The following is a 22,375-nucleotide window of genomic DNA, read 5'->3' as shown; positions in this document are numbered from 1 at the left end:
AAGGTTGTCATAAGTTAAGTGGCAGATAGAGTTCGTATCCAGTGTGAAATATGCATTTTGGAGGATCAAACTTGAAAGCAGAGTACAAAGTTAATGGCAGGATTATTAACATTGTGGAAGAACATAGGGATCCAAATCCATAGATCTCTCAACCTAGTTGAACAAAATTCAGATTTATTGTCAGAGTACATACATGACACCACATAGAATACCTAGATTCTTTTTCCTGCAGGCAAGACAGAATTACCACTTTTTGGTAGTGCAAATAAACTGTATTCAAGAAGATACGTATACATGTAAACGATAAAAAAATGTAAACAAACTGAGTGATATAGAGAGAAAAAATCAATGAAGTGCAAAAGTAAGAGCCTTTAAATGAGTCTCTGATTGAGTTTGTTGTTGAGGATACTGGCGGTGGAGGAGTCGCAGCTGTTTCTGAACCTGATGGTGCAAGTCTTATAGCACCTATACCTCTTCCCTGATGAGAGCAGCAAGAAAAGAGCGTGGATCCTTGATGATTTTAAAAATATTTTAGTTTTGATTTTCAAAGACTCTTATAGATTCAGACAATGCACTATTTCAACACTTATGTATATCATAGAGATTCCGTTTTTCCCCTCCATGCCCCAATGCAATACTACACAAATACTGTGAGGTCAATGGCCCTTACGAAAAACTGATGAAAAACTGAAAAAACCCTAGATACTAAAATGAAAGGTGTAATGGACAAAAAAAACAAGAGCACATCACCTGCGCCACTTCTTTGATCCCAATCATTTCCCTGGTAGGAGAGATTATTTCATTTCTTTTATTCCGAAGGGATGTAATTATATCTGTGTACCTATGTGTTTCAGATAAGGCAGGTCACACTCCAATGAATGAGTCATATTTTGTTCCTTAAAATGTATGTGATTTTCTCCAGGAGAATACAGTATTTCCATATTCCGTCGAGTAATATTTAGTTCAGAGTTGCTATACTTTCCTGGCTACAGACAAGGTAACTGTCATGAACTGAATTTAGTATTTAGCCAGTCTAAAACTCCCCTCCTTAATGTCTCCCAGAAGGTACACTTCAGGATCCTGTGGAAAATCTATCTTTGTAATTTTTTTTCCCCAGAATGTCCCCCAGGACTTCCTAGAAGGATCTCACCTTTGTACAGTGCCAGGTTGAGTGAATAAAGGTTCTGAATCTATAGGAGTCTTTGAAAATCAAAAATAAAGCATTCAAAAAAAGAATCATCAAGGATCCACACCACCCAGCACTTTTCTGAAATTTCTGGTTTAGATTTATGTCATTTTTTTGTGGTGTGAGGTACCATTGATGCAGAAAATTGTATTGCACCCATCTATACCTGGCATTAATAACTGCTGTCATGCTGTCAAGACTCAGATCTGATCAGCATCTCTCGTGAATTGTTGTGCCCAAGTCCGACTCTCGCCTTTCCCTCGACCTGCGTAAGTCTGACTTCGGGCCCTGATCCTTGATGATTAACACTGCTCTCAACAGCAGTGTTCCCTGTAATTCTCAATGGTGGGGAGGATTTTTCTTGTGATGTCCTGAGCTTTGTCCACTACCTTGTACGGGGCTTTACACTCAGGGGTATTGGTGTCCCCATAGCAATGATTTAGCCAGTCATCACACTTTCTGTAGAAATTTACTAGGATTTCCAACGTCATACCAAACCTTCGCAAATTCCTGAGCAAGTAGAGCCGCAGACCTACTTTCATCATGATGACCTCAACGTATTGGATACAGGAAAGATCCTCCGAGATAGTGACTCCAAATGTGCTCACCCTCTCCATCTCTGATCCTCCAATGATCACTGGATTCTAGACCTCTGGCTTTCCCTTCATGAAGTCAACAATCATCTCCTTGGTTTTGGTGACAATGAGTGCAAGGTTGTTGTTGGTGCACCATTCAAGTTTTGAATCTCCCTCCTATATCCTGACTCTTCACCCCTTTTTATACAACCCACTACCAGTGGTATCATCAGTGAATTTGTGGATGGTGTTGTATCGAGCCACACAATCATAGGTTTACAGCAAGTAGAGCATGGGGCTAAGAATGCAGCCCTACGGTGCTCCATTATTGATGGAGATTGTGGAGATGTTTTTAACAATCCTCACTGATTGTGGTCTGGAGGTGAGGAAATTCAGGATCTAATTACACAGTGGGGTGATGAGGCCCAGGACTTGGAGTTTGCTGATCAATTTGAGATTATGATGTTGAATGTCGAACTATAGTCGATAAAGAGCATCCTGATGTATGTGTCTTTGCTTCATGTGTTTCAGGGCTTTGTATAGAGCCAGTGAGATGACATCCGCCGTAGACCTGTTGCTACAGTTGGCGAATTGGAACAGATCCATTTTGCCACTCAGACAGGAGCAGATATGCTTCAACACCAGCTTTTCAAAACACCTCATCACTGTTGATGTGAGTGCCACTGGTCGATATTCTTTTAGTCAGGTTACCATACAATTTATGCCTCTTTGAAACAGGTGGATACAATACCCTTCCTGAGTGAGATGTTGAAGGTAGTGAATAAGGTAGTTAAGAAAGCTTATGGTATGCCTGCCTTTATTATTTGGTGGATTGAGATTAAGAGTTGAGGTAATGTTGCAACTCTATAAAACTCTGGTTAGACCACACTTGGAATATTATGTTTAATTCTGGTCAACTCAAAGCAGAATGTGGAAGCTCTGTAGAGGGTGCAGAGGCCATTTACCAGGATGATGCCTGGATAGGAGGATGGTTGTACAAGTTAAAATCTTGTGTTTTTGATTCTTAGTTAATTTTGTGCCTATCTCTTTAAGAAAAAGTATTGTTTGCAGTGTTACCATAGTAACTATGACACAATTTGTCATAATATCCACTCGGGCTAAGAGCTTGCTTTGTCGACAAACTATGAAGGAGACTTGAGCTCGAGATAATTTTCTTTGAATTCGTCTCATTTCTTCTTGTACATCTCTTTAAAGTTCAATATCGTACTATCTTTAAATATAGCCAAATACTTTGTTTATTCATCATTATGAAAATATTAATGCAAAGTTATGCAAAATGTTTATTCGTTTAAAAAGATAATAATTCAGAATATCATCCCCACATTTCCTTGAAGATGACACGTTTTGAAATGAGAAAATACTAGAACCTGGAATGTGTCATCTATACAGTTAACAGAGCTGGGGCTTTACTCTGAGAGGTGACTTAATAGAGTTCTACAAAATTATGAGAGGCATAGATAGGATGGACAGCGAGTACTTTTTTTCCTGAAGCGAGAGTAGCAAACACAATCTCTACAAGTAAAGGGAATAAAGTTTAGGGGAGATGTGTTTTTTTTAAATAAACACACAAAGTAGTGGGAGCTTGGAATGCATTGCCAGGGGTGTTGGTGGAGGTTGGTACAATAGGGACATTCAAAAGACTCTTAGACAGGCACATGGATGCAAGAAAAATAGAGACATGGGTGTAAGGTAGGGAAGGCTTAGTTTAATGAGTAGGTTGTAGAAAGCAGAGGGTCGTAGTGGAAGGTAAGTATTCTGCCTGGAGGTCAGTGATTAGTAGAGTTTAGCAAGGATCTGTTTTGGGACCCCTGCTCTTTGTAATCTTTATAAATGACCTGGAATGAAGAGGTGAAAGAATGGGCCAGTAAATTGCAAATGATAGGAAGGTTGACATAGGTTACAGAAGGATATAGACAGGATCCAGAGTTGGGCAGAAAAGTGGTAGATGAAGTTCAATCTGGATAAATGTGAGGTGATGTATTTTGGAAGGACAAACCTGAAGGTTGAGTTCAGTTACTTTGGAGTGCGGATGAACAGAGTGTCCTTGGGGTTCAAGTACATAAATATGTCAAGGTCACTGCGCAGATTGATAGCATAGTTAAGAAGGCCTATGCGATGTTGTGCTTCATTAATAGGGGGATTGAGTTCAAGACTTGAGAGGTCATGTTGCAAATCTACAAATCTCTGGTGAGCCCACACTTAGATTGTGTTCAGCTCTGGTTACCTCGTTATAGGAAGAATGTGGAAGCTGTGGAGAGGGTGCAGAGGACATTTATAAGGATGGAAAATAAGTCTTAAGGTTAGCAGAGCTGGGACTTTTTTCTATGGAGCACAGAAGGATGAGAGGAGATTTAATAGAGGCCTACAAGATCATGAGAGGCATAAATAGAGTGGACAGCCAGCATCTTTTTTCCCAGGGCAGGAATAGCAAACACCAGAGGACATACTGTATGTACAAAGTGAAGGGAAGGAGGTTTAGAGGAGACATTAGGGGTAAGTTTTTTTTTTAAAAAGAGAGTTGTGGGTGCCTGGATTGCATTGCAAGGGATGGTGGAGGAGGCTGAAAATATTAGGGGCATTTAACAGACTCTTAGGTGCATGGAGGGAAGAAAAATAGAGGGTTACAGAGTAGGAATGGATTAAGTACTTTTTTTTTAAAAACGGAATAAATGGGTTGGCACTACCAAGGGCAAAGAGCCTGTACTGTGATGTAATGTTCTATGTTCTAAGTCACACACATAACATTTTAGAATTATGATCTACATCTGACCAGGAAAAAGTTTGGCATCATAAGTACAAAGTCAGATTAGAAAAAAATTAGAAGATTAGTAGTGACTTGTAAGCAAGATGTTACCTGTCATGAAAATGTTACAGTGTAAGACAAAACTAGAAGATAAGCAACAATGTACTGAGGCAGAGGTTCAACCTGAAATGCCAACTATCCATTTTCTTCCTTCGATGCTACTGGACCTGTCAAGTTCACTGAAGCAGTTTTTTTTTGTTTAAAGACAAGAAGCTAATGACAGGCCAAAAGAAGGTGCCATTTGGAATTGCAAAATCATTCCCCAAGAGCTGCCACTTGAAAATAGTAAAACATCAGGAAAGATCTTAAAACACTAAATTCATTCCTCCACCAAATTGTATACCATAGATGAAGTAACTTTATTTCAGCCTCTATTAAGCCTCAGTGAAAAAAGGTCAAGCAGGATGTGTGAGAAAATTAGCACATTGGAGAAACTATGAAGACGGAATTTGAGCATATAGTCAAATATTCTATCAAACCTCAACAAATACACCATGGAAACTATACTAGCAGGCATTGTTCCCTCAAAGCTGTGCATGTGTGCATGCACACACGTTTTGCAACCAGCGCACAATAGAAATAAATGTATGCACATAAGGTTAGTTACTAAAATAATGTAGAAATTAATAATTATTGAAAATAATCGCTTAGCTAACTGTTTCTGTTAACTAGTATATTAAAACATCCCAACAGTTTTATTAGCCATGAGAGATAGGCTGTGCCAAAATTATCTTGGAACAATTTCAAGTTTACATTGGCACAAGCATTCAGTATGCACATACTTTTCTCACAGGAAAAATTTGCACAAGATTTTTGCGCACCTGACTACTAAAAATTAGAGGGAACATTGCTGGCAGGTGGCATCACAGCCTGTTTGATAAACAGATGTCCAAAAATGCAGAAAGCCCCAGAATGTAGCAAACATAGCCAGGTCCATCACAGGCTCTGATCTATTAAAGACATCTTTAAGATGTTAGCTGTCTCAAGGCAGCTAACATTAAAAGTATCTTTTGCCTTGGACATCATCTCACTGCCACCTTTGGGCAGAGGGTACAAAAGCCTGAAGACCAGCATCTTTATATTCACGAACAGTTCCTTTCCAACAACTATAAGGCTCTTGAACCTCCCCTTGGTACATTGATCACGGACTGCTCCGAACACACAAAAGGCCTGTCTGCTCTATTGCAAAATCACTTTTCTTTTGCACTGGGTTAACTGAATATTTAATATCTATCTTTTGCTTCATTGCCTCTTTTAACTCAATTATGTATGCTGTTGTAGTTGTTTTCTTTCAACGGAACTGTTCAGCTGCAGCAAGCAAGAATTTTAGTGAATATATACATTGTACAATGTGTAGTTAATAAACTCATTATCATTAAATCAATAAGTGAACAGAAGCTCATCTACAGATTGGACTTAGTTATTCCCTATGGTCGCCACCTATTCTGTGCTTGGTCTCCCAAACATAGAAGTGACCATATTGTGAACAATACAATGAGAACCTTAAATTAAAAAAAGAAAATCTGTTTCATTTGGAAGGACAGATGGGGGCCTGGATACCAGGCAGGAAAGGCACAAAAAGATCATCACATTCCTCCCCTACATCTACTCCTATAACACCTCTTGACATTCCACTGCTGAGTTTGTTTATCCTAGGTATCTGTAAGGTTGATTCTTTTTCTGTGGCATCGTGGAGTTTCCAATCCAGGAATTCCTTGCTTTTCTGGTTAATTAGTCCCTGGATTTCAGGTCCTGGTTATAGATGCAAAGAAGTCTTTCCACAGCTGCTAAATATTTGAAGTTTTAAAAAAATTTAAACCTAGCATAGAGCGCATTGTCTACCAGACAGCACTAATCCTTGCCCTTTCGACTTTCAGGACACGAATGAACAGCTCAAAGTACTAGCAAGGTATCACCACCAATATCTCTACCCAGTTGTCCAAATACACTGCAAGGATAAAACACTATCATCATTCTTTCTCAATGTAGATTCATCAACAACGCTAGGTCAGCAGTCATGGGCCCGTTATGTTGTTTGAGTGCCTAATATCAAACAAACAAAACAGATACTATTCTGAACTCTTGTCACAGCAAGAAATTATCTGGTGGACTAAGGAAACAATTCAAATATATTATCAAAGTCTCCTTGAAAAAAGTGCAGCATTTCCATTGTCTCATGGGAGACTATGGCTCATGGCCACCCACGCACCTCCTTCCTCATCTGCAGATATTGCCTCACCAGCTATCCCACATCTCAACTTCAACCCCAAGGAACTGTCTAGAATGAGGCAGATCATTTTAAAGCTTTGATTTGTAATATATCCCACTATTTCTTAAATATTATATTTAACTCTTTAAATTATGGACACTGCTCAACCATTGATACTATACTGTTAGGCACTCAAATCTTGACCCAACTCTGAGGAACACATATCCTTTTCTGAGATAATCTTTTCCATGCATGCAAGAGGAAAGACTCTGACTTCAGTCAATGCATCAAGCCCGAAAGATGGCTTCTCTGGGAATACAGAACTCATTTCTTACTTCCTCAGCATGACCCTGAAATACTTAGTGTCACCACCCAATTGGTTAGCTTACCTCCATGTGGGACGCTCATAATGTTGTACATGCTGCACATCTGGACATACTGCTCTTCCGTCATGTCCTCCAGCCCCTCCTCTTCCCCCTCCTCCTCTTCCTCATTCTGACAGGAGAAAGGGCTGTCGCTGGGGTGGAGGCTGCTGGCTCCAGGGCTGGCAATGTCCCTTGGTGCACTGACGGGGCACCCTTGCCCGCTCCCTCCCTCGTGCACCAGGCGGGCTGACTTGGTGCTGCTTCCCATAGAACCCTCAGCAGCCCGCCTTCTCCGGCCACAACCCAGGTCATTCTGCTCCACTTTGACACGGGAAGGGAGCGGGAGAGGAAGAGGCAGGGGTAGGGGCGGGGCTGAACTTTGAGGCTCCCAGCCAGGTTCTTCAGCGCTCAGCCCCTGGGAGTCACACCTGGGTGAGCTGACCTTGGACAAGAGCTCGGTGCCCCTCTCTACAATGCGCTGGATCTGCAGGAACCCTGCCGTATACATCAGTATGAATTGCTCGCCTGCCTTCATGGATAATCGCCCCGTATAGCAGAAGTTGAGGATGTTCTGGAAACTCTGAGGCTGCACGGCTGCTGGCAACTCAAAGGCTGCCCGTGAAGTCCCGGCGAAGAGGTCCCGGAAGTAGGAGCTGTTGGCAGCCAACACGGCCCTGTGAGCTTTGAATGTCTGCCCCTTTACCACAATGGAGGTGTCACAGAAGAGCCCCTGCAGACGTTGTTCATTCAGGCACTCCAGTAGCGTGTTCCCAAAGTTAGGAATCTCCAGCTGTAACGTCTGAGCCATGGTTGGGTTCAAGTGTTGACAGCTTTCATAGGAGAGAGAGAGAGAGAGAGAGAGAGAGAGAAAGAAGCAGACATCAGTCTTCACAACTTGTTGCATGAGCACCCAGAATGAGCCCACAGAGACCAAAGAGAGAATGGACCTAACCACAAACAGCTCTCACGATTGCTGGCCTGTATTCTATATACAAGCTCTCACCAAACCCTTTGATTCTGTGACTCCAGAGTTGGTGTAAATCTATGTCCAACCAACAAATCCCTTGAACTTATGCCTCTTGTTCCATATATATAAATGCTGGATCCCCTCAACTAGATGTCATTCTGGTTAAATGTTACTTTATGAAACCCACAATCATTGAACATACACCTCAGGACTGTGATTCTACATTTCACAATCTTTCAAACAGTCCTAAGGTAACTTTCTATATACATAAACTCTTTGAAATCAACCTAGGTTAGTGTACTTCTTGGTTATGTTATTCTGTACATAAAAAATTTCCAAACTCCTCAATTAAATTCCATCTTTCAACCCATTCTTTTATTAGTGTTGTTCTTTACAAATCCTATTCTGCGGTGAGCATTGTTCTATATACAAATCCCTAAAAACATTCTTGGGTTAGTGTTATTACAAACATAAATAGAGATCTATAGATTATATATAGACATAGATATAAATATAGATATATTTACATAGATATATAGTTTATGCATATAGATAATATATATATAATATATATATAGATGGATAGATAGATACAATATATATTGTATATACTATAATTCATTCACAGGTTACAACCATAGAACATGACAGCACAGAAAACGGGCCACTCGACCCTTCCAATTTGTGCCAAAACATTATTCTGCTGCTCTCAGTAAAATTGGGAGATTGTTGCTATGACAAGAAACGGTGTGCCATCAGAGTCCTAAATGTATACAATCTGCTGTTCCAACTCACAAAGGGAATTATTTGAATTAAAAAAGCATTTTAACAAATGATCAGACTACAAAAGGAATTAAACAGGAAAGTCTGCAGACACTGTGATTGTAGTGCAATGGAGAAAAGTCCTGGAGAAACTCAGCTGGTCTTGCAGCATCTATAGGAAGTAAAGGGTAACTAATGTTTCAGGACTGAGTCCTTCATCAAGGTATGAGCAAAAAGCAGGCAAGCTCCTTAAAAAGGTGAGAGAAGGGACAATGGGGAGAAGCACAGGACCCAATATTCCATCTGGGCATCCTCCAACTCAATGGCATTAACATTGACTTTTCCAGTTTCTGTTAGGCCCCTCCCTATCGCTCTCTCTTTTCCTATCCCTCTGTCTCCTTTTCTTCAGTACTACAACCCCCCTCTTTCAATTCAGAGAGCTAACCCCTCTCCCTTGTTCAAGCACCTGCCTATTTTTTGCTCAAACCTTAACAAAGAGCTCAAGCTGAAATCTGGTTACCCTTTGCTTCCTTTTGGGTATTGCCATCAAAATAATATTCTAATTGCAATGTGGTTGTAGTTCTCATTCCCAACAGTAGATGAGGATAGTAAAATGGACAGCTGTCAGCGTGCAAGCTGGTGGCTTATGCCCCTTACTACAGGAACTCCAGTTTAAATTCCATACAGAATATTTTGAAGGATCAAGAACCAAGAACTCAAATGAGCCACCAGGGTGCCTAAAATATGAATGAACAGCAAGTCACAATGATTGAAGCACAAACATTTTTTAAAGCCTCATTATTTCCGTACTTCCCTTTTACCTCTTTAATTATATACATGTAACAAAATAAATAAACCCGTTAATATATGCCAAGGTAAATAGTTCCATGTAAATATATGACTACAGATTTCTGATTATTATCAAGTGATACATCTGTTTGTAGGGAACAAATTCCTACAGGATTCTTTCTGCATTACTAAGCAGTGTTTCATACATTAGTACCAGTGTGGATGTGCTGGGTCACAAATACCAGCAAATTTGTTATGTCTCTAATTAAAGATGTATTAAAAAGCATCGACCTCTGAGATTTGAGCAAGATTGAAGCGTTACATGCAAAATTAGACAGTGCTGGATCTCTGGAAGGTATATTCCTTTGCCATCTCCCTAATAACCTTCAAGTTCCTTTCCAAAGAGAGCTACCCAAAAACTAATTAGATAAAATAGGAACTCTCAATCCTAGAGATAATATATTAATATGGAAGCTAGCAAATGGACAGAAAAATAAAAGCGTAAAGATCACATTCAGGTGAACTACCACAGAGATCAATCCTAGGACCTTCAATATTCATGTTCTATATGAGCAGAACAAATGATCTTTATTTCAAAGGAGATGAATTACACTAATTTGGCAGTGAGTCGTAGAATCTAGGGAAAATCGACAAGAATGGTGGGGGGAAATAAAGTGGGATCAATGTAGAATTAGTGTAAATGGGTGCTTGATGTTCAGTGAAGACTCAGTGAACCATAGAGCCTGTCACCATGCTGCATGACCCAATGATTCTGGAACTGTTCAAGGCTTTGCAAGATCATGTCCGTAGTACAGTACAAAATTTTGGTTTGCTTCTGCAGAAAAGGATCTTACGCCTCAAAAATGGTGCACTGTAAATTCACAAGATTGAATCCTGTGATCAGGATTTAAGATTCTGAGAGGCACTAATAGTATAGATGATTTATGGTAGTTTAATCTGGATGGAGATTTAGAATTTTTAAAGAATTTGACAGAATCATTGAAAATTTAGAACATACAACGCCATGACTGTGCTGGCTGGTTGGCAGTGACTATTTTGAAATTTGAATCCCAGAGATGATGGATGCTCAATCATTAAAGCCCGATAGGCTTTAGTTAGGAAATTAAGGAATGTAGAAGGAATGGGAAAGTGTTTAGCGTTGAAGATCTAATCAAGGCAAACTTGAGACCCCAAAGGACCTATTCATGCCAAAATTTCTGGCATCCATTAGCAGCACAATGAAACCTTTTGCCCCAAATAGTTATTTGACCTTAGCTGAAATTGTGAAACAGATTCACTTTTCCAGTTCACATACAAAGGACACTGCCCCCTCCTGGAAAAGTGTTCCACAAAAAAAACCTTTTCTGGTTATAGTAATGTGATTCATTTTTCATTCAAAATCATAATTATCTTATCTTTGTTGAAATTGAATTGCCAATTTTAAATCTTTCAACAGAGAAAGGTTGCAAGTTCAGCAGTATTTAAGTACTTTCCTTTTAACTTCACTGTCATGCTCTTGCAAAAGTCAATGGGACCATGTGTGTGAAGAGTTTAAACATAAGAGAATTGATTTCATTTTAGAAGAATGTATATAGAGTATGAATGGCAACCAATTAGTGGGTAATCAGGAAAATTGAATGTGGGGAATGGGAAGGGATTAAATAGGCTTTAAATAGGGTTGGTGTGTTTTTACTGTGATCAGGAAGGGTCAGACATAGAGAGTGGGAGAAGAATTGGGCTAAAGTGAAGTTGAAAATAAAACTGAGGATTTGAAAACCCTAAAATTCTTAAGAACAATTTATTATGTACCAGAATGAGAGTCAGCAAATTATTTTACTCTCTACTATGACAAGAGTATTTTGAGGTGGCTTGGGAGGACTTGTTAGAGCAGGTTGAACACAAACATTTTAAAACACAGATTATTTGCAGAACTTTTGTAGAATGCTTTTTACAAAGAGAGCAACCAAGTTGCAGAATACAGCTTGCCTGCGAACATGTGATCTTTGCAAGCTGGTCAGAACAGTTTTGCACTCAGAGAGGGAGGGAGTGAAACAGAGAGGAGACACAGAAATCAGTTCCAGAGGGACAAGTTGGCAAACTTTGTAAGGCTGCCTGGTCAAAGGAGAAGACTGGCGATCTGAAAGGTGACCCAGAAAGAAAAAGGATCATCTGGAGAACCCTGAAGGGGGCAAGTTTCGTCAGCAAGACTGATTGAGAAGGAATCAGTTGCGGTTGTCCTGGAAAAGGAATCTCTCTCTGAAAACCAGCAGGAACCCTCCTGAGTGGTAACCATTTGCCTGTTAAACACCAAAGCCTGGTGAACTTTGTTCATGCTAACTTTTGTGTACAGTACAAGAATTGCCTGCAACCAGTGAGATTGGACTGTGATCCAAAGAACTTTTCTAATCTTAAATGTACATTACACACACCTGCACTTAGTATTAGAGGGGGGATTAATTAGGTTAGGTAGGTTAAGTAAGAAGTTAAAGTTTAATTCTGTTTTCTTGTTCAAATATAACTAAAAACTACTTTTGTTTAAATAACTGTTGTAGTGCATATCTATTGCTGCTGGTTTTGGGGGTCTTCGGGACTCCGTAACACTACACTGAGGTGAAGAGTGGATATTCTTTCCGAGGAAAGAAGGTGAACCAAATTTGATAAGCTTCCCATTGAACCAGATAATGCACAACAATTTTTGTTCCTGTATGGCTATATATTGTTTATGTGCATATAGTGCTTCCATATATTGGTAAAAGGGTGCAGAAATAGTTGTGCATTGGTATTATGATTAAATTTAAGGCTGCTACTTATTACAAGTTTAAATTAACAAACCATGCACTTGACTAGAAACAAAAGGGCCAGTCTCTCAATCTCAACATCAGCAAACAACATTGATTGTATTTATTTGCCCCCAAAGTTGGAGGAAGAATATGACAACATGCCTCCGTTCTAAACATACTGCTGATAAAGAGCCACATAGACACTCCATGTGTAAAATATATATTCCAGAGTTTGCTTAACAAAGAGCCAAAATCAGGAATCCCTCATGTAACATGACACAGATCAAGTAGATAAAATACCTTTTCGCTTGCAGGAAAACTGTACCAACAGCTTAAGTATATCGCACTAAACTTACGTGTAACATTATCAAGGGGACGTGTGGTTGGGGTGGGGTGCGAACAGCGGGATTCAACTAGGCCTGTCTGTGAGCAAGTGCCCAACAAACGATTGTTGTTTACCGAGAAAGGAGACCCGTTTAACACGTCATAAAGTTTTATCCTGCTCTGGGACACCTCACCCGCACTGCACTGCTAGTTGGTGCCAGTTAACGCAACGTTTCTGGTGTGGCTACAGGTGTTAAAAACGTTCCCGGCAAGTGTGACAGCGTTATTAGCACAACTGTGCCCACACCCCAGCCCCTGCCATCTCCCCGGCCTCCTCCCACCCTCCCTTCAATCTGCCCTGAGGTGGGCTGCCTACTTAGACTTACCCTGCCGTGCCAATGCCCTGCCCTTCCCTCCTGCTTCAGCTTCACTCCCCGTTTCCTACATTCATTCCTTCATCCCTGCCGATGGCTCAGTGAGGAGACAGACGCGCAGGAAGAGAGGAATGGGCCTGCCGCTGGGGCCGCCGGGATCCGTAGTTCTCCAGCTCAATCCTTCCCCTGCCGCCAACAGCAGAGTGGACTACAGCTCCCGACAGTCCCGTGGCGGCCGGCGCATGCTCAGCCGCCGCTTCGGGCTTCCGGCGGTGCCCCGTTAGACAAGATGGCAAAGGATCGGCGGGGCAGTGAGGGAGGTAGGGCTCGTGACAAAGTGGGACCTTCGCAGATGTTGGAGGTCAGATGGTCTTCCAGAGAGAGAGTTAGCTGCTGGGCAACGTCTGTTATCCCCTTGCCTGATGCTATCTTCCCCCTCGCCCACCAACCACGCCACGCCAGAACTTTCCAGAAAACATCCCGACCGACTTTACCTGGTCTGCAAATAAATAATTGGGGACCCTAATTCTGTAACTCTCGGAGTTGGGAAAACTTTTGTGACCGCGATGAGTTCACCTAATCGTGGTCAACATTCAACACTTCTGACAGGAACGAATCAGTTCGGTCCAAGACTCGAGAATGTCTGGACCTTCCTCAAAATGTTTATTCATAATTTTAAATGACCAAGGATGCTCACCTGGCTCGATTGGATTATCATAATGAAGGTTCTAAAAAATCAAACTGTTCCAATGAAAATTGGTTCATCATTACATCTTGATATGTTTTGCAAGGTTGTGTTTGTGCTTCCATTTTTTAATAACTAAATCCACTTACAGAAGTTATTAATTACAGTTTATGTCTCCCAATTAACAATGTTTATATGGTTGCAGTGAATCATTTTCCTTATTCGTTAATGTCCCTTTTTCAAACTCGACTGCTGTTTCAAATTCCCCTAACTCACATTTTCAAATTTCCTGCCTTGCCTTTCCCCTAAACCTTCCACATATCCATTTTCCCCAAATACAAACTTTCAACATTATCATCTGACTTACATATTCATCCAGTCCAAACAGTATTTCTTTGTCTCACAGTGCGCACATAATACATTTCTCACACAACACCTACAGTTGCAAAAATAAAAAATAAATATGTATATTACTCTGCTCCCCTTTTGATATTCATCAGTTACTTCGCCTCTTCCTCAGGCAAATCCCCATTTTCTTATTTGCATTGCTGATACTCCCCACTTCTGTCTTTACTGACACTTCCAATTTGCACAAGTCTCTTTTCCTCAACAATTTCTATTTCCTGCATTCTTTGCTCACTCTCCACTTTCCTTCTCTCATGCTCAATATTTCTTACATTGACTGTTCCCATTTAACCTTTCCACTAACATTCCCTGATCCACTTAATATTTTCTATTTCCCCTCCCTATTTAAATGATCCCATTCCATCTCCTCTTCTACAAATACACCCAATATTCTCAAATTCAAAGTTCAAATTTATTATCAGAGTACATACATGACATCATACAAACCAGAGATTTTTTTCCTGCAGGCCAGTACTGTAAATTGTACTCAAGAAAAAGATCTGTATACAAAAGAAAATTTAAACAAAGAAATGGAAATAAATTGAATGCAAATACAGAAAAAAAATTCAGTAACAGTAATCTGCAAAGTAAGAGTCCTTAAATGGGTCTCTGATTGAGTTTGCTGTTTAACAGTCTGATGCGGAGGGGTAGGAACTGTTCCTGAACCTGTTAGTATGAGTGCTGTGGCACCTATACCTCTTTCCTGATGATTGCAGCTGCTCTCCAACGCAGCATTCCTTGGAGATTTTCTTGATAGTGGGGAGAGTTCTGCCTGTGATGTACTGAACTATGTTTACTACCTTTCGAAAGGCTTTCCACTCAGAGGTATTGGTGCCCCCAAAAGCAGCCAATCAGCACACCTTTCACCACATATCTGTAGAATATACATCAACAACTTTGCCAATGACACCATGATTGTCGGGAGAATCACAGACAGCAATGAGGAGATAGCTGATTGAGTGATGTCACAACAACCTTGCACTCAGCATTAGCAAAATTAAGGTATTGATTGTGGACTTTGGGACAGAGAAACCAGGAGAACACAAACCAGTCCTCATCAAGATGTCATCAGTGGAAAGGGTAAAGAACTTCAAATTCCTGGGTGGCAACATCTTTAAGGATCTATCCTGAGGCCCTAATTTTGAAGCAATCATGTAGAAGGCTTGCCAGTGGTGATGCCTCATTAGGGTTTGTGGAGATTTGTTATGTCACCAAAGATTCTTGCAAATTTCTACAGGTGTATCGTGGAGAGCATTCTGATTGGTTGCATTACTATCTGGTATGGACATGCCAATGTACAAAACAGGAAAGACTACAGAGTTGTGAACCATAGTTGGCATCAGTCTTGACTCCATTAAGTACATCTACAAGAGGCAGTGTCTCAAGAAAGCAGCCTCTATCATCAAGGACCCTCACCGCCCAGGCCATGCCCTCTTCTCACTGCTCCCATCGGGAATGACATACAGAAGCCTGAAGATTAACACCCAATGGTACAAAAACAGCTTCTTCCCCTCTGCCACCAGATTTCTGAGTGGACAATGAACCACAGACTACCTCACTTTTTTTTCTTCCTTTGTGTTTGTTTATTTGTTTTTAAGATGTGATTTATGCCAATTTTTACACCTGTAAACTGCCGCAAAACAACAAATTTCACGAACACACGTACATGACAATAAGTTCTGATTCTCCTGACTCCCGAAGTTTGCCAAGGTTTCTCATGTTGTAAACTCCTGAGGAAGCAGGGGCTGACGTACTTTTTTCATGATGACATTAGCATATTGGGTCCAGGAAAGGTCCTCCAAGAAAGTGACTCTCAGGAATTTAAATGTTCTCATCTCCTCCACCTCTGATTACCTATTCACTAGATTATACACCTCTGGCTTTTCCTTCCAAAAGTCAGTTCCTTGGTTTTGGTAACATTGAGTGAACCAAGTTTTCAATCTCCCTCCTGTATGCTGATTCATCACCCTACAGCCCATTACTGTGGTAACATCTGCAAATTTATAGATGGTGGTGTTGTCGTACCAAGCCACATAGTCATAGGTGTAAAGTGAGTAGATCAGGGGGCTAAGTGCATGGCCCTATGATATTCCAGTGCTGATAGTGATTGTGGAGGAGATGTACTTGTCAATCCACTTTGGGGTCTGGAGGTGAGGAAATCAAGGATTCAATTGAACAGCAGGGTTTTAAGACCCGAGTTTTGGAGGAATGATCATGTTGAATCCCAAATTGTAGTCAATAAAGAGCTTCCTGATGTATGCATCTTTGCTGGCCATGTGTTCCAGGATTTTGTCGAGCCAGCGAGATGGCATCTGCCTTAGACCTCTTGTCATGGTGGGCAAAATGAAATGAATCCATGTCGCCACTCAGACAGGAGCTGATATATTTCTACACCAGCCTCCCAAAACACTTCATCACTGTGAATGTCGGGAGTCATTTAGGCAGGTTACTACACTCTTAGTGGGCACCAGTACGATTAAGGCCTATTTTCAATAGATGGGTATCATGCCCTATCAGAGAGAGATGTTGAAGATATCTGTGAATACATTGCCCAGTTGGTTAGCACAGGTTTTCAGTATTCGGGTGAGTATCCATCCCGACCAGATGCTTTCCTTGGATTCACACTCCTGAAAGTAGTCCGCATGTCATCTTCAAAAACTGACAGTAGAGGATCATTGGTACATGGGGGTGTGCAGTGGTTCTTCCTTGTTCTGGTAATGACAATCTCAATTTTTCATCTTTCCTCCTGTCATTTACCATTCCTTTTCTTAAAACCTTCAAATTCCCCTCCTTTGCCAGCAGCACTGCCATTGGTCCAGACCCACGGAGAGCGGGAAGCAGAGAAACAGTGCTCCCACTGGATCCACCCCCTCCCCCCAGTCCCACTGCTGTCAGCTCCGTACAGGCTTTAAACAGCCTGTTAAAGGAGCCAACGGTGGTTTTGTTTAAAATCCTGCATCCAAGATGGCGATACCAAGAATTGACAGCAGCCATGAGGGTTGCAGACTCCGGAAAAGCAGAGGTCTGAAACAAGGCACCAGAAAAAAGAGAGACCATCCCCCATTGAGAAGGAGTAGCAGAGAAGATGACCCATGGAATGGCTGAAGGACCCACATAGGCTGTGGGCTGCTAGAGATTGCAATGAAAGATTTGGATCTCGAACTCAGATTGCTGATGGATAGAACTGGAGCTTCAGAGGTTGCAGGAGCACTGGAGGAAAATCCACGGACATTCAAGGACTCTAAAGGGCTCTCTTTTTATTGTACTGTAATACTATGGTGTCTCTGCCTTATGGTAGGCAGAAGGCAATTTTGTGTAATATTACATGTTCTGTACTATTACAAGGCAATAAAGGAATCTTGAAGTACAGGAGTGATGGCATTTTAGTGGTAATCTGGAGCTGTGATTTTAAATTCCAACAGGGTGGTCTGGTAACCTAAAACCATTAAAGTGATGGAAATATCCAAATGAATCTTGGTAAGGAAATCTGCCATCCTTCCCCAGCAACTTCAGGTCCACAGGACAGTTAATCTTGTTGCTGGGTCTCAAACCTGAAACACAGACTTACACTTTTTGCTTCCATAGTTGCTGCTTAACCCATTGAGTTCATCCAGCATTCTGATCTCAGCATTCTAGATTCCAGCATCTGGACTCTTTTTTTTTTGTCTTCTGGGTTTTTAATTTCCTGAGCTAGCCAAGCAATTGTGTCAACTAGCTACAAAGGAATACAGATAAGAATAAAATTAAACAGACTGAGCTTGTCATCTGATCTGAAAACAACAAAGGCACTGCGAACAAGTCCACACCACAGTCTTCCTCATAAACATTTGGATGCTATGCTAAAGTTTGGAAACAGTCAAAATTCTCAAAGGTATTTTGGGATGATCAATAAATTCTAGACTTATCAGAAATCTCCATATTTCATGAATCTAATTGTCTTGTTATTTTGTACCTTTCCAATTCTTACCTTCCTTTGTCTTGGAACTTCCACTGTTCATATTACATACATTCCATTTTCACTTTCTCCAACACTTTCTGTTCGTGCCTCCCATAGAACATTACAATACAGAAACAGGCCCCTTCGGCCCTTCTAGTCTGTGTGGAACCATTATTTTTTGCCTAGTCACACTAACCTGCACCTAGTTCATAGCCCTCCATACCTCTCCCATCCACATAACTGTCCAAATTCTTTTTAAGTGTTAAAATTGAGCCCGCGTTCACCACTTCAGCTGGCCGCTTGTTCCACACTTGTGACATTCCAGTTTGTTTGGCCAGGACAGCAATGATGTGCACAAATACCACCATGGTCATTCAACGTTGGTGTGTCAAAACTCAGCAATCGTTACCTAACAGCCATGTGGGAATGCAGACTGGATTCGTTCTTCCCTTCTTTCTTCCATTTATTCTGTTCAAAAAAAGTGTCCTGACAGAACAAAGACATGGCTGATCGGATATCTTTGTCAAAGATGGTCAAGAAAAATGTGCAATGTGGCTCCTTCATCTTCATTGTCCTCTTGGTACTGTGGGTTGAATGGGTATCTGAAAAGGAAAAGTACATGTGGCAGATGGAAAGGAAAATAAGAAGTGCCTGCTTACAATGCAATAGGAAGAAGTGGAAGATCAGAGGAATGTGTGCTTACTATTGTTTACTAATGTTGAAGCTCCACCCCTGCCAAAATCTCAGCAATGGTTGCTGGAATGAGCATGAATCGCCACTATGGGATCAACACCTGTGGCACCTGTTGTTCAGTGCAGCTATAGTGAATTGAGATGTGTCTGAGACTTATGATCCTAAGTCCAGGCGATGCAGCTTGACTTCTGGCAGTAGCCTCTGTGAATGCCTTCAAAACTTAGTTGGAGGGCTACTGGCTCTAGTGAACACATCCTTCTCTGTATTTTTAAACAGTGTCACTAGGCTAATATCAAAATTTCTTGAGAGACACAGAAAACTGCAGATTCTGGAATATGAAGCTAATCACAATCTTTCCTGATGGAGGAACTCAGCGGAACAAGCAGCATCAGTGGGAGATAAAGAATGGTCAAAGTCTCAGCCAAAACCCTTTCTTGAGACTGGCAATATGTTGTCTCCCAAATTGTGCCAAAATTATGTTTAATTTTATGCCAAAGAATTAATTCCTGAACAATTTCCGCCAGTTCCTGCCAGACCTTCATGTGGTAATGTAAAGGAAGCTTTACTCTTGCAGTTTCCCATGTCTCAAGCTTTACTCTGAATGAGGCGCTATCAGTATTATGTGTAAGCTTTAAGGTTTATGCAGAGCTAACTCTCAGGATCTTTGCTGCTGCTGAGATATGCAGCCAATGAACACCGTGCTTGTGTGTTGGCTACATGCAGCAATCTTGATATTTAGCAAACAGCATCCTGTCTGCTTTGAAAACACACAAGGGTTAATCCTTAACACCTTTAAAGAGCTATCAGAATTACCCCTGTTAAATAGAACCCGGCAATCTCATTCAATTGTATAATTTGCCATTTGCTTTCAGGGAGTGGTTGTCCTTCTGGGACTCCTCAGGTTTATGTTCAAATGTATTCCATCTTGTATTCCAAATATGAGGCAGCTATTTCCAGACTCTGATAGATTGCTTCATTTAGCACCTATCTGCTTCAATAGCGGGAACTCCCAGTGGCAACCCATTTCAATTTCCCACCCCATTCCCATGCTGACATGTCTGTCTATTGTCTCATGCTCTGACAGACCAGACCTGAGACCACCCATAAATTGGTGGAACAACACCTCATATTCTGTCTGGGTAGCATCCAACCAGATGGCATTAACATCGATTTCTCTGGTCTCCTTTAGCCCCCGCCCCCCCCCCCCCACCCACCGTTTCTCCCCTTGCCTTATCTCTACATCTCCTTTCCTTCTGCATTCACAGAGTCACTCCCCTCCCACCTGATCAATTCACCTGTCCTCTCAAATCCTTCTATTCATGCAAGTTGGCCTGTGCTCCTCCCCTATCCTTTCTTCCCTCCATCCCCAGCCTTTTTATTCAGGGGCCTGCCTGCTTTTTGCTCATTCCTTGAAAAAACCTTGAAATTGTTATATAATCTTTTCTTCCTATGGATACTGGAATACCTGCTGAGTTCCTCTGGTATTTTTTGTGCTTTAATTTTACCACTATTCCACAATTTCCTTCCCTTATTCTCCCCCTCTCATATTTCTCCCCTTCCCTTCATATAATTTCACCCTACTCTTCTACTGTTATTTTTTTTTCTCCATCATCACTCAACTTTTCTTGCTCCCGTTTATCACTCTCTATTTTGATTTTGGAGAGATCTTCTCTGAAACTCTGAATAGGGATCTTTCATAATTGCCAGAGAATAAAGACTAATGTCTCAGTTTAACAACTCATCTGAGAGATGCTAACATGAGGCCTTCCTGTTCTTGAAATCTAGTGTACATAATTTAGAAAGAGACTATTTAGGCTGTTGATAGATTCCTGCATTTATACCTCCTGAGAATCAGCTCTCATCTTCCATTTTTAATCTCCATCATTTTAACATAGCATACAGCCAATCTCTCTTTAAATGAGCTACTAAATTGGTCTACAAACTGTCAGGACCCACAATTACTAACAGATGGTGAATTACAATATGTCCAATTTCCTCCATTCCAACATCATGATTGTTGAGGTTTACATGGACTTCATTAAGACCTCTGACAAGGTCCCACATAGAGCCTGTAGTTGAATAACCAGTCACTCCAATAATAGAGCTCAGAGTTTTTGCAGGTGTTGCATGTATAATCTGGCCATTTAACCCATCATGTCTGAACACACTCCCACCCAGCAATCCCATCAGTCACAATCCCCCTCCTCATCTTCATGGCCTCTTGCACCTTTTTCTAACTCTCACATATATCTATCAACCCCCTGGAAGTGGGGCAGGAATTGGTGACCAAGGCTGTGGGAGATGCAACGAGAAGGTGACAGAGGCATAGGCTGGAGTCAAAACATACAGATTTTCCCAGAGCAAAATCCATACAAGATTGCTTCCATGTTTTCACCAAACTGCAAAATTTTTGTCTCTATGCTTCTGGAACCAACTCATAAGCTTTCAATACTGCTTGTTTAACAGTATCATAATTTGCCACTTGCCCTGTAGTCAAACTAGAGTATGCAATTTGTGCTTTTCCCTTCAATACACTTTGGAGCATAAGAGGCCATTTTTCTTTTGGCCATCTTGAGCTCTCAGCAACCTTTTCAAAAATCTGAAAATATGTATCTATCTCTCTCTCATTGAAAGGAGGAACTAGATTTACTTCTCTACAGCCATAAACCTCTCCCCAGGAGTTATAGCCTCAATTTTCTTACTTTCCTCCATCTCAATTTTTAACTTCTCTAATTGAAACCGTCTGTCTCTTTCAATTTGTTCCAAGTCTTTTTTTTGTCTTTCATCGTCTTCCCTCCGTTTTTCAGCTACCTCTGTCTCATATTTTTGTTTCTGCAATTCAAACTCCCGTTTCCCTCTTTCTTTTTCCACCCTCAATTTCTCCAATTCCAATTGCAATTCTATCCTCCGGAAAATTGTCTGTCTTTCTCAACAAATTTTCCCTTCACCTACATAATATTTCACTATAATCCTCTGTATTTGTATTTTCTTCATCCAATGCTGGACTTCAGCCAGCTTTAATGCCTTAGAAATAACCATCAGTTCCTCTTTTTACCCTGCAGCTGTGCAGGTGATGGATGTAACAAAAATGTACTAAAATCCATTGCTGTTGTTTTTCCACACACAAGCTTTAAATTAGCTTGGAAAAACCAAAAACCAATAAATCACAAAAACTCCAAAAGTTTAAGATCCCAATCATTTACTTCTCTAAGTTCACCGGTATCAGGCAATTCTTATACTGTGCACAGAATGTAACATTTATGAATTTTCACCAGGCTCTGGTGCTTGAAGGTAAATGGTTACCGCGTTCGACACAATCAGCAACTTCAGTGTCCTGCCGCAGAAACTTGCCCCATCGTGGGTTTTCCAAATTATATCCTTTTCTTCCAGGACACCACAGAGTTCCTCTTGTTTCCCTTATTTCAGGAGAAACATTCTAGCCAGCCATTTCCTCTTGAAACAACTACAAGGGTTTTCCACAGGTTAAACCTAGAACTCAC

General features: G+C 41.0%; 1 protein-coding gene across 4 annotated transcripts in view; it reads right to left on the bottom strand.

The window, feature by feature from the left end:
- The window catches only part of LOC138763444 (nucleus accumbens-associated protein 1-like), a 74,817-nt gene that overhangs the window by 44,994 nt on the left and 7,448 nt on the right, over positions 1-22,375 (bottom strand). The window contains exons 1-2 of one of the 4 annotated variants that reach the window (XM_069937598.1): positions 13,168-13,445; positions 7,184-7,989 (exon numbers count right to left, since the gene is read on the bottom strand). In XM_069937598.1, the coding sequence (XP_069793699.1) occupies positions 7,184-7,967 (784 nt within the window). In that variant the 5' untranslated portion in view covers positions 7,968-7,989; positions 13,168-13,445. Of the gene's footprint in view, positions 1-7,183; positions 7,990-12,757; positions 12,890-13,167; positions 13,446-22,375 lie in introns of those variants that run through there. The other 3 variants (XM_069937599.1, XM_069937600.1, XM_069937601.1) reach the window with 3 other exon arrangements.

Source organism: Narcine bancroftii, chromosome 5 (assembly GCF_036971445.1).
Source record: "Narcine bancroftii isolate sNarBan1 chromosome 5, sNarBan1.hap1, whole genome shotgun sequence".
Classification (NCBI taxonomy): Eukaryota; Metazoa; Chordata; class Chondrichthyes; order Torpediniformes; family Narcinidae; genus Narcine; species Narcine bancroftii.
Note: the sequence above shows the minus strand (reverse complement) of the source record. Positions and strands in the feature narration are given on the sequence as shown.